Source organism: Tamandua tetradactyla, chromosome 6 (assembly GCF_023851605.1).
Source record: "Tamandua tetradactyla isolate mTamTet1 chromosome 6, mTamTet1.pri, whole genome shotgun sequence".
NCBI classification, from domain to species: domain Eukaryota; kingdom Metazoa; phylum Chordata; class Mammalia; order Pilosa; family Myrmecophagidae; genus Tamandua; species Tamandua tetradactyla.
Window position 1 is genome coordinate 145,129,507 of NC_135332.1, and position 17,187 is coordinate 145,146,693.

General features: G+C 37.8%; 1 protein-coding gene across 4 annotated transcripts; it reads right to left on the reverse strand.

The window, feature by feature from the left end:
• Positions 1 to 781: 781 nt before the first annotated feature.
• On the reverse strand, positions 782 to 16,881 carry PABPC1 (poly(A) binding protein cytoplasmic 1). 4 transcript variants are annotated; one of them, XM_077167363.1, is made up of 16 exons: positions 16,783 to 16,881; positions 15,467 to 15,973; positions 12,140 to 12,333; positions 11,817 to 11,932; positions 10,215 to 10,354; positions 8,597 to 8,691; positions 8,147 to 8,284; positions 7,767 to 7,862; positions 4,857 to 5,129; positions 4,522 to 4,612; positions 3,700 to 3,810; positions 3,465 to 3,619; positions 2,850 to 2,934; positions 2,445 to 2,575; positions 1,673 to 1,766; positions 782 to 1,023 (listed from the first exon to the last, which is right to left on the reverse strand). In XM_077167363.1, exons 2-15 carry the CDS (start codon positions 15,657 to 15,659, stop codon positions 1,674 to 1,676), a joined length of 1,911 nt encoding a protein of 636 aa, XP_077023478.1. In that variant the 5' UTR covers positions 15,660 to 15,973; positions 16,783 to 16,881; the 3' UTR covers positions 782 to 1,023; position 1,673. The 4 variants fall into 4 exon arrangements, with proteins under 4 accessions (XP_077023478.1, XP_077023479.1, XP_077023477.1 ...); XM_077167364.1 differs by lacking the exon at positions 16,783 to 16,881 and adding an exon at positions 16,158 to 16,388; XM_077167362.1 differs by lacking the exon at positions 16,783 to 16,881 and having other exon boundaries at positions 15,467 to 15,695; positions 15,829 to 16,388.
• Between the last annotated feature and the right edge of the window lie 306 nt (positions 16,882 to 17,187).

Genomic DNA, 17,187 nt, shown 5'->3' on the forward strand with positions numbered 1-17,187 from the left:
ACAGAATGGAATAGAGGTTAAAATCAGAACATTTTCCTCAAAGTGCAATTGAACTGTCTTGGTTATTGTTTAAATGCAGATCTCTTGGGCCCTAGCCCACATCTTCTAAAACCATCCTCCCTGGATGGTAGAACCTGCAAAACTTCATTTTTAATAAGTAATTGGGTGATAAAGTATTATACTAGGAAACAAAGTCACAATCATCATCTACCATAAGAACTTTAACAAATGAAGCCTAACTCTGGCATTTAATGGATATAAAAATTATGCCAAAAGCTTATACTACCCACTCTTCTCTCCAACAAATATATTGAGTAGCTGTTACTGTTATATATAAAAAGGTTTTAAACTAGTCATTTCCAGCCTAGAAATCTCAACGGTTAAACTGGCATGGTTTCAAAAAGGTGAAGTATATTATACCTTGGTTCAAGAATTCTATATAAAGATCTACATTTATAGAACCTGTTAAAGGAATTGACATGTCTCTTTTACATAAAGTTATGCCCAGGTAATTCCAACTCAGTTGTTCACACATGCCAACACAACGATTTAAAATAAAAAAGCATAACATCACTGTGCACTGTTTAAGGAATTTTTATTAAAGCAAGAATTTTATAATCCAAATCACGTTTCCTTGCTCAGTTGTCAATTCTGTTATCTTAAACAGAAGTGACATTCTGAGCTATTCCACAGTAAAGAATTACAAAATTAAAGAAAGGAATGCTTTAAATTTTTGTACTTTGCTGAAAATTCTTTATCCCAGGGTCTATAAAACATTAATTTGTTTTTATATTTTACTATTTTTTTGTGGGTTTTTTTGTTGTTTTTAAATCAATAAGTAATCTAGGACTAGCATATTTGCTAGACCTGGCATTTGCTCGGTACATAAGGTTCAAAGTTTCCTTTCCTTTTTTTATTTATTTTATATTTTGCAATGTTTTTTTCCACAATATTTAAGTTTTTCGATGTTTAGATATTTTTCTCCGGTGAAGCACAAGTTTCTTTTCGTGGTCCCTGATCAATCTGTAAATGTAAACAAAAAAAAAACAAAACAAAATTGAGTTTTTCTACTAATCAATCTCCTAAGACATAGGCAACCATTTCCTAAATTGTCAAATAACTCTAACAAACACTGACTGTTACTCCTGGAGACAAACATTTGAACTTCAGAAATCAAACATGACTACTTAATGACTAACATGGCACCTGTCAGTTGCAAATCAAAGCCTCTGGCCAAATTCATTTTGCTGCCTATTTATGTAAGTGAAATTTTACCGGAACATAGATATTCATTTAGATACTGTCTACGACGCTTTTTACACTATAATAGCAGCATACGGCCCAAAAAGGTCCACATATTTACTATTTCATCTTTTATCACTGTAATACGCTAACACAAATTACTATACAAAAAGTGCTTAGATTTAAAAAATTCAAGTCCAGGCTGACACTAGGGTAACAGGAAAAATTTTCTCTATTTTTCTTATCTCTAAAAATCATCAATACATTTGGACTGATAGAAAATGATTTTTTTCTATGTATGTTTCAAAATGTACTCAACAAGCTGTTATAAAAATTAAGAAAACAAACTTAAAATATAATACCACCTACAGTGGACAATGATGGTGATAAAACGTTCACAAAAACATTTTTGCCAGAAGGGGAAACTCACTTTAAACAGTTGGAACACCAGTGGCACTGTTAACTGCTTTCTGGGCAGCCTCTTTAGCTTGGTGGGCTTGTAATACAGCTACAGCTTCGTCAACCTAAAAAAAGGGGGGAAAAAAGAATTAGTTCAAAAAAGGAACTAGAATAAGTTTCTAACAGACAATATACAAACTTCCCAACAAATAAACTCCTTTCCTCAGATTAAAGAAAAAAAAAAAAATCAGTCAAAACACTACCTTTGGTGACTGAGCAAAATAATGTGACCCTTTTTCACTGTGCTTAGTATGTATGTCTAGTATTTCAATACAAATTAAATTTGTTACAAACACCACTATCTGTGCCCATTTTGGGTTTCGTTCCACCACGGTTAATTTATTTATACAAGAGTTATGAACACTCTTGCAGACTGACATCTTACCTTCTCCCTCCCACCAAAAAAAAAAAATGCACCTGAGAGGCATCAGTAAATACCTCCATTTCACTTCCCTAAGAGAAAGAAGCAGCACAACTAAGAGCCCACAGAGATGCTGGAGTTAGACAACTGCCACTTACTTAGTAGCTGTGAACACTGGACAAATTATTCAACCTCCCTAATGCTTCAAGTTTTCTCATCTATAAAATCACGATGATAGAATTGAGAATTTAAAATTAAGTTATAAAACTTCTAGACCTGTACTGTTTGTAGAAAGCACAATATAAATGCTCTGTAAAAGTAAGTTCCTATAAAAAGTCATGGAATAGATAATATAAAAGGCAGCTAGATAAATTTAAGTTACCTTAGAACGGAGTGACTCTGGAGACTCAAGCATATGAAGAAGTTCCGAATTATCAATCTCCAACAACATGCCAGTGATTTTACCAGCAAGGGTAGGGTGCATGGCTTGAATAAGGGGAAAGAGCCGTTCACCTAGAAACAAAAACATTCAAAACTTCTTCAGCCAAAAAAAATTTTAAGAGCCAGGGTTTAAGAACTTAACTTTTGAGTAACTTCATGGAAAGAGTAAGATTTCTCCACAAGGAAATTAATTCAGCACTATTAGTTTACAAGAAAAAGGAAGTATAGTTTTAGGTTGTTCAATCTCACTACCCTGGTTGTCACTTTTATGTGCAAATAATAACCTCAAGGATCTCCCTATTTTCTAACCTCTTTGTAATTGACCAAGTCGGGCAACGCTACTTACCCAACATCTGCTTTTGCTCTTGAGGAGGGGCAGATGCCAACATGGAAGCAGTCAAAGGTTCCTGACCTTGTACATGAACAGCGGGCTAAATATTAAATAGGAAAACTCGTAAGCTTAAAGTATAGAAACAGACATCACTGGACAACTGTGATAAAAACAGTAATCTAAATGTGAATAGAAGTCAAGTGAATTAGAAGTACAGTCTAGGATAGATATTATTAATACTTATATGCTCGAATAGGTACAACCAAATTGGATATTACTTCATTTCCTTTTTCACCTGGGACCATTTCCTTTTTCACCTTGGAACCAAACTTCTATTATCAGTATCAGTTTTGGTCACAAGGGTGGAAGATAGATAAGTCAAATTAAACTTTAATTCAATTCACTTTCTTCCTTACAACTAAGCCAAACAAAACTCAAACCACACAGATTGCTGACTGGTTAATTTCTCTAGTATAAGACATGTAACATTTTTACATTCTACCATTAAGAATCATGAATTTGCAAAATGTTCTCAATAGCTTAGAGTCTCATATATCACACAGTTGCTTTCAATTTCTTTGATTTCAACCAAGGACTAGCATTTATATAAATACATCATTAAACCCTTACCTGCTGCATGGTAACTTGTGGCTGTGCATTAAGATGTTGTTGTGGATTGCGAACTCCTGCAGCATATTTATACTGTGGAACAGTGCGGACAGCAGGAGTAGCTGCAGCAGCAGCAGCTGCAGGACGTGGACCCATTGTCTGTGTTGATGTATTAGCTGAAAAATGCAAACATGTTACATTTTTGTTTCGCTATTTCATATGGAGATCAATTTTTACAGGAAGGGTTAAGACTCACCAACACGTTGTGTTGACATGACTCGTGGAACCTGTGAAGAAGCTGGTCGCATAGTACTAAATGGTGGTCTAGGAGCGGCTGGGCGGATAGCACCGGGCATATTCTGGAATGCTACATTAAAAGACATGAACATATAGTAACTAGGAAAAACAAAGTAAAAGTGTTCGCATGGTATTTATAGGGCTGAGGTTGCACAAGAGGCTAAAAATGACCAAATATAAATACTGTTTAAGAGTAGGCCTTACATCTGCATTTTCCCCAGACTTATTAGCTTAGAGCACTGGTAAATAAAACATATTCATACAAGGACAAGTACCACATCTGAAGTCAGATTATATGAACATGGTCCCAAGTGTGCTCTTCAGTAACTGTTACACAGAAAAGGCCCTAAAAGGACTTGTTCTTTTATTATACATATACGATTAGATGGAATGGAAGTAAAACTATTGCCTAAACAAATGTGAAATGAGCATAGACATTACTGTCTCAAGAGGAATGGAGGAATGGTGAAGTAATTTTTAAGTGACATTAAAAAAAAAAAAAAATGACAGGATCCCAAAGATAAACATCTAGCACCCTAAGTTATAAAAATAAGGGTATAGGGTGGGCCACGGTGGCTCAGCAGGCAAGGATGCTTGCCTGCCATGCCAGAGGACCCGGGTTCGATTCCCGGTGCCTGCCCATGTAAAATAATAATAATAATAATAATAAGGTTATATATTTAATTAATATACCACTAAAATATAACATTACTCTATCTGATGTCCATTTTTAATTCAACCAATTCACAATCTTTTAATTAAAAGAAAAATAAAGGCTTACGATGAGGTCTGGCACCCTGAGCAGTCCAGCGAGGACTTGGTCTTAGTTGAGCAATTTGGCTAGGAGGATAGTATGCAGCACGGTTCTGAGTCTAGAAAGAAAGCAAATACATTAGATGAAAAAAACAGCAAACAATGTAACTAGTTATACACTCTCAAAACATCTACCAGGTCTTCATATTCTAAGCATTTTTTCAAATTCAACTATTAATCACAGGTCTCTTAATGTTTTTAATCTTATGGCTTTATTACTTTTTTCTAAATACTAAACAGTAAAAATGACCAAATATGAAAACTTTTAAGAACACAAGGTTCTTGTACTCCTCTAAAACCTACCTGTGGGATAGCTGCCATGAAGTAACCTGAAGGAGGGGCTGGCTGGTAGGGGTTGATTACAGGGTTCGGCACAGCTCTTACACTTGCCATTCTCTGCATATACTGGTTAGTGAGGTGAGCCTGGCGCTCTTCTTTGCGCTGAGCTAAAGCTACATACAATGGCTTGGTGGCCACAATTCTACCATTCATTTCGGTAACTGCTTTAGTGGCTTCTTCTGGGGAGGAGAAACATACAAAACCAAACCCTTTGCTGCGACCACCCTCCATCATAACCTATTAAAAGGAAAAGGAAAAAAAAAGGATTAATGCAATGGCAGAATGAGTAACAAAAAAGAGAGCATTATCATCTAGACTCAACTTCAGTCACTGTATTAAATATTAAACTACTCCATTAATGTTCTCAACATCTTGTATTCCCCTCACAATTCTCCCTTAATATCCCAATGAGTGCTTGCCGCACACAAGCACTGTCCTACAAGCAGAAGAGAGCTGAAGAAGTAAAGGAGCAGAGGTATGGCAGCAACTTGGATTTTCAATAGTCACATATTTTAAGCACATTCAAAGCCCACTATATGGGCTTATGGGGCACTGCTAAAAACACAATTAAAACCTGACTATTGTAGCAATACAAGCTGGAAAGATGTTCTACTATTCTTTTAAGTTGAGTCTTATAATTCATTATCTACTTTAATAAATTTATAAAAATTTCACATTCAAGGCCAAAAGGGCCATAAATACTGGGGTAGAGATGGTAAGTTCTAAAATAACTGTAAAGATTTTTTTAAATGAGCAAAGAACCCTAGCCTGCAATATACATACATAAGCATGCTATGAAACTATTAACCATATCCACACAACTACCAGGGATTTAATATGTTAAAGTTAGCATTTTACAATAACGGGAGGATGGATTTTTAAATATTCATTACTCATTTCATTCACATTGGGAAAACCGAAAAGTAAAAAACTTTCTTCACATGTCACTGATGAATTAAATTGTCAGACTTTGAATCTGCATATAAAATACAAATCAAAAAAAGTCCCAAAACAAAGCAGAGAAAACCTTTCTAAGACAACATAAACCCTCAATGCTGTAAGACATGGAAAAAATATCTGCAATTTTAAACAAAAGGTTGGCATAAAAATGTTTCTAAATCAATAAGAAGCTAACAAATATGTAATAACACTATGCCAAAAGAAGGAATATGCAAACTAGTCAAACACATGAAATGCATGGTAACACTACATGACAGAAAATACATTCAAAAACATGGATACCACTTCCTATTAAACCACTAAGACTACTGGAAATCTGTTCAGCTTTTTTCAACAATTTGGTTGTATAATTTCTAAGTATTCATAACCCATAACCAGCAATTCCAATTCCATAAATTTAGAAATCCTGGCATGCATGTTCGGAAAGATACATAAGAATGTTAATTAAAAGCAGTGTTTCTAACAGTGGAAACTTGCAAAAACTCATATTTACCAATACAGGTATGATATAGATATAACAAAGTAAATTTTGTATACATCAATGCTATGAACTAATGTAAATTATGGCACAGCTATACCATGAATATTCAGACCTTAAAAAAAATTCTAAAATAAATATGTAATTCAGAATATGTGTAGTACAATCCAATTTCCTAAAAACTATTTACTTTATACATAAAAATTATTGCACAAGCTAGAAAAATTATTTAGGAAGGATATCCAAATTCTAATAGCGCCCTCTGGAGAATGAAAATGGAGGATGTGTAAAAGAAGTGACCTTCTTTTACCCTTTTGTCTTGCATGATAAATGTTTTTCAAGCATTTCAAAAATTAACACGACTTCTTCCCTCAAAAATGAATTCTCGTCAGCCATTTTAATTCTCAGCCAACAGGAATATTATAATCCACAAATATCTTTAAGAAAGGACTATATTAAAGTAGAACTCATACTTTTGAAATAAACTGATTCATAATGTCAAATTTAAGCAATTTTTAAGAAGTACAGTAAGAATAAAGACTTTCAGGAACAAATGCTATGGTTCTCTAGGTAACTCTTAGAAAAGGCAAGGAAATTAAAGCATTTGCCTTTTATTTGAATTCATCTACCTTACCCCAAATACCCCATATTATTCATAGAACTGAGCTCCCTTGGTCCATGGGGTCACCAGAAAAGGCCCGTATAAAGTTGCTCATTGAGATCACTCCAGGTCAGCACATTGTAACCTTATCTGGGGTAAAGTTTTAGGCACTCTTCCCCAAAACATAAGCATATAAAATGTAACTTGGATTCTTGGACCATGGACAACAGATAAAATGATCTAGAACAGGGGTTCTTAAATCAAAATTTCAGAATTTAGATGAAAATCCTACTCAATTGCTGATCTCAAGCAAAATGATATAAGCTCTTTATTGCTAGGAGGTTTAGGGTTTGCCTACACAGAATGAACTATAATCACACAAGTATAACAATTATAGTTCCTAATAAACAGCCCTTTAACCAGTTTAACTAAGTACTGGGTACAGTATGTATCATGTAGTTAACAATTGTAGCTTTCCTCGGGAAAGAATTTACAGCTTGTCACCTGCAAAATGAAACCTACCGGACTAAAACATCTCCTGTGAATCTGAACCTAAGTTTTAAAAGTTATGAAGCAAAATCTGATTTCCAAAAAAATACTCGAAAAGAACTGACATTTTCTGGTAGACTAAACTATTTGACTGTTCATTAAAAAAAACAAACAAGAAAAATGTGGGAAATTCACAAACAAAAAACAAACAAGAAAAACGTAAGAAATTCATTAAAAAAAAAAAACAAGTGAGAAATTCACATACATATATATATAAATGTGCATGAATTTCCCCCAAATCTTGTATTAAAAAAAGTGCACCATACTTCAAAACCGCATGCTTTACCTTTGCACTAGTGATTGTACCAAATGGAGAAAACTCTTTCCGAAGACGCTCATCATCAATACCATCATCAAGGTTTTTCACATAAAGGTTAACACCCTAAAAAAACACAAAACTATAGATAAGGGAAAGAATACTATAGTGGGGTACACTTAGGCACACTGCCTATTACTTCATTCCATGTTTCTTCTCCTTTCCCCTCTAAAACCCTCAGTTACCTGGCAATAAGTAAAATGAATGCAAAATAATTTTCCTATGGGGCAGTACAACGGCGGCTCAGTGGCAAGATTCTCACCTGCCATGCCAGAGACCCAGGTTCAATTCCCGGAGCCTACTCAAGCCAAAAAAATTTTTAAAACTTGAAAAAATAAAATAAAATGAACCTGGTATCTGGTGATCCGATCTTGCTTCATCTGTTCAAATTTGCGCTTAAGTTCTGTCTGTCGTTCCACCTTTTTCTGAGCTCTACCAACATAAATTTGTTTTCCATTGAGCTCCTTTCCATTCATCTCATCCACAGCCTTAAAGAGATGACAAAAATTTTGATCACTAAATTTGCAATACAGAAGCAGCATTTCTCCAACAATAAAGAAAATTTGTTAGATTACACATATATATACCATCCCCCAAATTTGAAGAGACAGAGGTTTTGGGGAAACAGATCCCCAAATTTATACCCTCAAAACAGATAAAATGCAAATAACTCAAAATGATACAAGAATACAGTAAACGGCCACTGCCATAAACATGTATTTCTACAGAAAAACAACTCAACTTTCTATCTTCTAATGCAGAAAAAAAACCTGCCTTCAATTAGTATATTTAAGCCTTACTTTCTGTGCATCTTCGTGCCTTTCGAAGCTCACAAATCCAAAACCTTTGGATTTTCCACTTTCATCAGTCATTACTTTCACACTTAAGGCAGGTCCTAAAAAATATTTTTAAATGTTTCAAAGATATGCCATACAACATTTAGTTTATATACTTCTAACTTATACATGAAAGGAATGCCAGACACCAAAGCAAGGAATTTTTTAAATTCCAAAACTCCAGAAATTGACTCCCCACTCAAAACGCCCTAGATCAAAATAAACACACATGAGCACTTAGTATGCTCTTCAAACGACATTCACTTTTATTAACAAGTTAAGCAAATACTCTCTATTCCCTGAAAGAGTCCTCTTTCCATTTAAGATGTTTTAGATAGACATAAAATTTGATTTTCTTGACATCAGAATTAAGAAATAAGAATTTAAGCCTTGGTCCATCAAATTTTCAACAGAAGTGGAGGGAATATACGCTTTGGGAAGAGATAGAAGAATCATGAGGAGGCAGCATGATTCTGAAGACAAGTTTCCTTTTGAATACTCCTAAGTGGATGAAACACTGTTAAAGTAAAATAAGTAGGGAATAAATTAAAAATCATTTTATTGATTACAGAAAATTTGGAAGATGGGCTTAGTAAATGGTCTCTTCTGAATGTGCCTCTGTCCTAAGGTCATATTTCAAACCTAACCTGTACAAAACTATGTCGAAATATGATGTATTTACATACGCTGTAATTCACAGTATTATTCATTTGCACTAAGGGTTTAGCAATAACCAACTTGTCCAGAAATATCTAAATCAAAGAGATTAACAAGACAGATGAAATCAACAAAAACCAGTCATTAAAGAGAATTGGGATAAGATGTGAGACATCACCTGTTTTCCACATTGTAAAAGATTTATCTTGAAGCAAGATGGTAAATGTTTTAGAGGATGGAGGGTCCAATGCAGCTTTCCTAATTCTTTATGAGAATCATTAATTCATGAACTAATCTGGAGTGTTCAAAATTTTAAAAGCCACTAAGTTCAAATAAGGTAGAAGAAAGGATGGACCAATCAAATCAACTGTAAATATACAATTAACAGTTCATCTACTAATCTGTTAATCACTACCTAAAGTGAGGCTGGTTATACTTCATTAATGTGAAATTTAATTTAATTTGAAATGCAAGGAAAAATATTAGATCCCATTGATTCAGAAATTAATCTTAAGGAGATATGACTGGAAATCTAGATCACTGGCTTCATATTTGAAAGTCATTGTATTACACTATTGTTATTGAGACTGACCAGGTTTCACTGCATTCTAATAAAAAAAAACCCTCACTCCAACCTAAATTGGTTGCATCAAATGCAGGCAAACCCAGCACTATTATATGTTAGCTTAATGTAGCAACCTTCTAAAATCTGTTCAAATTAGTGGGACAGTCATACATCACTGTACTAATCCAATGCTATTAACTTTTAATCTAAACTAGACAGTCTATTTATATGCCTTTCGGTAGCTTAACCCAAATAACTACAAATATTTTAAGTACCGTGTAAGACAGCTAAAATTTATTCAGTATGAAGTATTAACCAATAATGTTGAGCAATTATAAAAATTTAATTCAGACACATTACCAAACTTGCCAAAGAGATCCTTAAGGCGCTCATCATCCATGTCTTCTCCAAAATTCTTGATGTAAACATTGGTGAACTCTTTAGCCCTAGCTCCAAGTTCGGCTTCTCGTTCTTTACGAGACTTAAATCGTCCAACAAATCTAATGAAATATGTAAGGGCTATAACATTAGGCTCTATTTTATGAAATTCAGATTAAGCCTGATGGTTTGTAACAGTTAATGAGAATTTCTGAATCTCTAAGAACACACTATAAAAACAGAAATAAGGCCGTAACATTAAGTATGAAAAACTATAACCACAATAAAAGGGATCATTTTTCTTCCTTCTCTCTAGCTAATCGGGATTAAAGAGATCACTTTAGCTAACACAAATGAGTGCATGTGTAGTGTGCGAATAAAAAAACTTAGTTTTCATCCTTACTGTTTCAAAGTGGCCTTTGCACTGTTTGTGTTTCTAAAACAGAAGCTAAAACTTCTGAATTCTGCACTCTTGCACATCCCAGCCTGTCATGAGATTTTCTCTGCAGCATTCCCAACAAAACGACCTTAAAAAATTAGTATGTTTCCCTATTCGCTTCTCAATGCTCTAGTAATTTTGTAAATATTCTCACGGAGGCATAATATTCCATTGTGGACAGGTTAAGCTTCTGCTTTTGTAAATAATGTTTTATTTTAGAATTGCAGAAATCATAGTAGTAGTTCAAAGATATGTAAAAGATTTTAAGATTATTTATACAAACTGTCAAATTGTTTTCCAAAAGGGTTATATCAATCTTATACTCAAAATAGCAATAAATCAATCCTTAATATAGACCTTGCCAGAAGCAAACTTTTTTCCTCTTAAAGTGCTGACAGGGAAACTGAGATATTTTCATTTAATGACTTCTTCAGGTAGACTGACCACACCATTTGATGCAGTGATTTATGAAAACCACATGTAAGAGTAATGCAGCTAATTTGTACGCCATTATTGCAGTTGACACAGCAACATAAACTCACAGATCTTTTACAATATGATCTTATAGCTAAATTTGCCCAGATAATTAAGTTTTAAGATTTGCCCTTTCTTTGGGCTCATAAAATGTTTTACAACCTATAACAGAAATAAGTCCTGTATATAGTCTTTATCTGTGTAATAATTTTTAAAGTTCGCAATTTTTTAAAGCCAAGAGTATTCAGGGAAGTTGAATCATGAAGACTTCCGACTTAATTCAGCGTCATCTTTATATAATCAATTAGTAAAACTGCAGCAGTATGGCCAAAGAAGAGGGTAGGGCTGTAAAATCACACCACTGGGTCTGTACCCCAATGCAAATTACTTTGTCCCCCTGTCTGGTTCTTCAACTGTAAAACGGGCTAATTAGTACATCAGGAATTAAGTTTCGTGTCCCTGTATACCTGCTTCCTCTTTTTTTTGTTTTCGATGTTGACCACTTATATTAATTCACTGTTATGTGTATGTTTCATTGAATGTGGAGAAAAGACATCAAAATGTAGTTTATTAACTTTAACTATAGCTTTATGTCTCTTGAGAACAAAAATAACTTTTAAAATTGATTTGGAACTATTAAAAACAGATTTGGAATGAGTAAATATACTTACACTTTGCGATCATTTAGAAGCATCCCGTTCATTTTTTCAATAGCTCTTTCAGCTGCTTCCTGTGTCTCAAAATGTACAAATCCATAGCCCTTGGAACCATTTTCATCACAAACCACCTAGGGAAAAGAGTCATACCAACTTTTCATAACTTGCTATTGATTTAGCATTTTCTAAGTGTTCAGAGATAACTTGTCAACCACCTAACCTGGTAATGTGGGAAATAAAGATGTCCAATAACAGATACCGTGGTTGCTATTTTAAGGAATAAACTAAAGGAGCTAAAAGCACTGTAAAAATAGGTTTACCTGTTACATTCTGCTTACCTTACATGAAAGGATGTTACCAAAAGCAGAAAATGTATCATACAGTGCTTTATTATCAATAGATTTGTCCAAATTTTTAATGAATATGTTGCCCACTCCACTTTTGCGAAGCGATGGATCACGCTGAGACCACATGATGCGTACTGGCTTGCCCTTTATAACATCAAAATTCATGGTGTCCAAAGCACGTTCCGCTGCAGGAAGAACATTTTCAGAGTAAATATTACTTTATAACTTTTACTGTCTACTTAAGATTATATAAATTATGTTGGGGTGGGCACTTATTAGAACTAACATGCCCTCTTTATATACCAACTGCAAGAAATGTTGAAGCTACCTTTCAATTATCATACATTAATCTAGCTTTAAAGTGTATATAACGCAAAAAGAAAAGATAAATCAAATTTCCCACATACTAAAGGATGGCATATTGCTAATAACTCATAATTTCTTAAACAATCTTCTACTCTTATTGTCATTAAATTTAAAAAGTACCTTTTTGTACCGAGACAACTTAAAAACCAGATTCTCCTTCATATACAATTTGCTTAATGAGCAATATAAAAGACATGGTAATTCTACATTATCCACAGGCAGAGAGTATTTTATGGATTTTCAAGCATTTTAACTGCTCCACTACTTGCCAAAATTAGTCGTTTCATTGCTATTACCGCCAAGATACAAAAACTAGTCAATTTTCTTTTTAAAAATTCCTGAATTATTAGGGAGATTTCACTGATTCATGATATAGCTTCCATTACCACAGAAAACAATTCACGCTATATCTATTCAGAAAGACTGTAATCAGGCCTTTTAAACTAACAAAAGTTGGACATGCAATCACGGAATATTTGAAATGCCAAGTTTGCATATTCATAATTCACTTTGAATGCTTTCAACATTTCTCAACACACAAAACTACAATTACATAATTACATCTTAGGTCATCATCTTTTAACTCAACAACTGATGATTTAATCAAATTATTTTTAGACAGCACAAGAAAACTTCAAAATGTATCCAATTAATTTCAGGGTCTTAGATGTACTGAATTGTGTATCTGCACCACTAAAGGAACACTTCTTTAACACTTGAGACTACACAGAAAAATACAACCTTAAAGAAAAAGGCTGTTAATCTCCAAGAGGGGAAAAAATAGTCCACTTGAAGTCCTGAAACACCAGTTTTCACAATTCCATACCAATATAACTTTAAAGTTATTGACAGGACAAATTTTCAAGCAACTTCTTTTTATAAATGAGTGTTTCAATTTCTAGAAGATAATGATAATCAGCAGTCAGCACATTATCAATTGCCCATACTATTCAGCTCACCCAATTTTATTTTAGCTGACTTTGAGTTTTTTTTTTGAATGAATCACTTCTTCCTGTTAAAATTGGAATTTGATCACTTACAAAAGCTAGCCTGCAAATTCATCTATATAGCAAATGTAGCAATAAGTAAAAAAAAAAAAAAAACCACTTGAAAAACTATTTGGAAAGATGGTAAATTAAACACAGAAACCAGGAAGATGAAAGGTGGAAAAATGCTGTCTTCTTTTGAGTAGCTACTAGGATGGAGTGATACACAGTACACTAACCATAGCAGCTGTTCAAATCCTAAGAATTGTTTTAAAAAATTTTTTAATTAGAAACCATTAAGATTAAAAAATAAAAGACAGTTTCAAGTAACTATTTTATAGCTTCTAAGATCTGTTCAAGTTTTCTCTACTAACTCTGTACCTGCCCCAAAGTTATCTTGCCTCTTATTTTATCTTACATCCACTGATAACCCCTGCCTAGACTTAGGAAAGATTGTTAAGGAAAGACTGTTACTGCCGACAGAGCAAAACCTGCAGTGCAATTTTACAACTTCTAACTGTATCACTCAATGTTCTGCTTACCCAAAATCTCATTTATCAATTTTACTTAATTGTTCACCAAGTAACCTAAATTTTAATGAACTGAATGAAATAAGTTTAAATCCCACCCTTAAGGCCATTTCTACAAAAATGAAAATAAACTCCTTACATTTTAATACTTGACAAGTATCTTAACATTCTGTAAAAATGCAACACTGGGCTATAAAATCAAGTGAAGCATAATTTCTGCAGTCAACTGACCAAGATATAAAAAAAAATTTTGGCGACCCATCAAGGCCACAGATTTCATCTGTTTACCAAATTTTGTTTTTGTGAACTATTAAACTTCAAAACAAAAATACAAAGGTACCTATATTTTCCCCATAGATTTCAAACAAAATTTAATATCGGTTATTTTGTATTCAATCATTCCAAGATTTATGGACCACTTGTAAAAATAAAACTGTACTTGAATGCTTCATGTAAGTATAATGATCCAGTTCAGATTATACTAACATTTTACAGCTAAATGAATATACTTTTAAGGAAAAAAAAAAAAAGCTCAAAACCACAGGAACCATTCCTATTCCAGAAGAAAAAATATACCGAATAAAATATCAGTACTTTGAATTAAAGAGGCCTAATCTGAATCACACACACACAAAAAAAACAATAAAACGATCAAATTTGGCTGACAAATACATGGTCTTCAAAAAGGTCTTTTTGCACATCCCCTCCTTCCACCAGCCGACAGCTACTGGAGAGCGACAAATACTCGACCGTGGGGAAAACCCATGTGCACTGCTCAGTGCTAGTTTGCATTTCTAGATCCATCAGGCACTGCTGAGTTACTTCTAAGGGCCGGACTCGGTAGCCTGAATACAACCACCCCATCACGGTTACTTTAAAAGGCCCTGTGGCTGCTGCAGGCGATTAGACCAACACCAGGAACAGGCCTCGGGCCTGCGAGGTTACAAGGTTCAACACGTGGTATTTTTTGAGCACGGAATTGCACTTCCTCCCCTTCCCGGGGAGCCGGCAAGAGCCTGGGGGTATAGGGAACACCACCACCTATTACTGGAGAAGGGGTCTCCACGCTCGACGTCCCCAAATCCCGGCTGTCAAGTGCGACGAGTTAAGAACCGAATCTCACCCACCCTCCTCCCTGCGCGTCATCACCCTAAAGTTTGAGAGTGGCTGCGGTCGAGAAAATGGTCGCAAGGAGGAAGTGACCCGGCGTGCGAGGGGCGTGCAACTGCAGGCTGCGCGGGTCCCCGCGGGCATGGTGAACATGGCTCCGGCAGCGCAGCCGGACTAGGGGTCCCGGCCCCCGAGCCTCTCCCTGCCGGCCTTCGGGAGTGACAAGCCCTCCCGCCTCCTCCCCCCCAGGCTTGCCGGCCTAGCCCGCCCTCCCACCGCCGCCCGAGCCTCATGGCCGCCCGCCTGCCGCCGGGCCCGGCTCTCACCGTCTGCCGGCTGCTGGAAGTTCACATACGCGTAGCCCAAGGAGCGGCGGGTGATCATGTCCCTGCAGACCCGGATGGAGAGGATGGGCCCGGCCGGGCTGAACTTCTCGTAGAGCATCGCCTCGGTCACGTCGGGGTGCAGGTCCCCCACGTAGAGCGAGGCCATGGGGTAGCTGGGGGCGCTGGGGTTCATCTCGGCACGGCTGCCCGCAGGGCCAGAGGCCGCGACCTTTCCGTGAGAGGAGAGCGAGTGCTGGGGCCAGGGGCCGGGGCCGGGGCCAGGGGCCGGAGCCGGGGGGAGGGGAGCGGGGGCAAGCGCAGAGGGACAAAAATCAACCGGAATCGAAAACTACTCAACGGACGCAGAACGGGGTCGATCCCCTGCCGCCGGCTGCTGGCTAGGAAGCCCGGGTGGCGGTGTCGGGTCGGGCAGCGGGAAGGCCTCGGTCTCCTGTTTCCTTCTTGGAGCTGCTGCGGGGCCGCGGGCGGGCGGGTCGGTCTCGGCTGCTTCACCGGGTTATTTTATAAAAGAGGAAGGAAAAAAAATAAAAGTCTCCGGCGGGGGAGACGCGGATTTTTTGTAAATTTTTTTTGGGTTTTTTAAAAGATTTTTTTAGATTTTTTTTGGATTTTTTAATAATAAATGTGTGTTCCGAGCCCGGAGCACACACTCCGCACTCTCAGCACTAACCGCCGGGGAGAAGGGGAAGCACCGCCTCCTGTACCCTCTACTTATACCCCCCGCCGCACTCGCTCCGCCCCCGCGCGTCTGACGCCAGGGCCCTACGCGAGCGTCTGCGCCGGAGGAGGAGGAGAAAAGAGGCGAAGGGGAGGAGGGAAGAGAAAACAGGAGGAGGAAAGAGCAAAGAGGAAGGGAGAGGTGACGGCGGCTGTTGCGGATGTGGGGGTGGGGTTGGGAAGGGGCGGGGCTTTTGCGCAAGCGCGGCGGCTGGAGGGGCGGGGCCGGCGCTGTGAAGGGCCCGTGGGGGAGGGGAGGGCCGGCTCGCGGGCGGTTCTCGGTGGAGTCGGGTGGGAGGGCCCCTCCCTCCACACACCCCGCCCCCACCTCCACCCTTGAAAAGCGTTAACCCGTCACCGCAGCAGTGGGCGGCGCGCGGGGCTTCCGGGTTCCTTATCGCTAACCACCCCCAACGTGCTCCTTCGCCGGAGGGGCCTCTTCCCTCTGCGGCGGGTTCAGCTCTCCTTCCCCTCGCTCCCGGTGGACGCCGGGCACGAGTGGGCCAGCGTGATTACTTCTAGGCCCGGTTTCGGAAACGTGCTTAGAAGGAGCTGCGGTGGCTCCCCCTTTCTCCTACCCAGACCGTACTACGAGTCCCAATGGGCAGCGCCGCCACGCTCGTCCGCCGCAGAAGCGGTGCTTGCTGGGAGCTGGAGTCCCCAACGGCCGCATCTCGCTGACCCCAACGTGCCGTGGGTCTTGGCCCCCGCTCGGGGACACCTCCCCAACCGTCCGGAGGGCTGGCGTTGCCCGGAGGTTCTTCTGAAAGCTGACGGGGGGAGGGGTGAAGTCCTTGGGTTTCTCGTCCTTTGATTTGCAAGCCCAACGCTTGTTCTCGCTACTGTATGCTGTCTCAGTGGCTTTGATTTGAGGGAATTATTTTGGTTTACTCGCTTCTTCTTTTTAAATTTTGGGATCACTTACTACCTTAAGGTGCTATGTTGGGACCACTGATTCGTGCTCTTCGTGCCAGGCAACATTT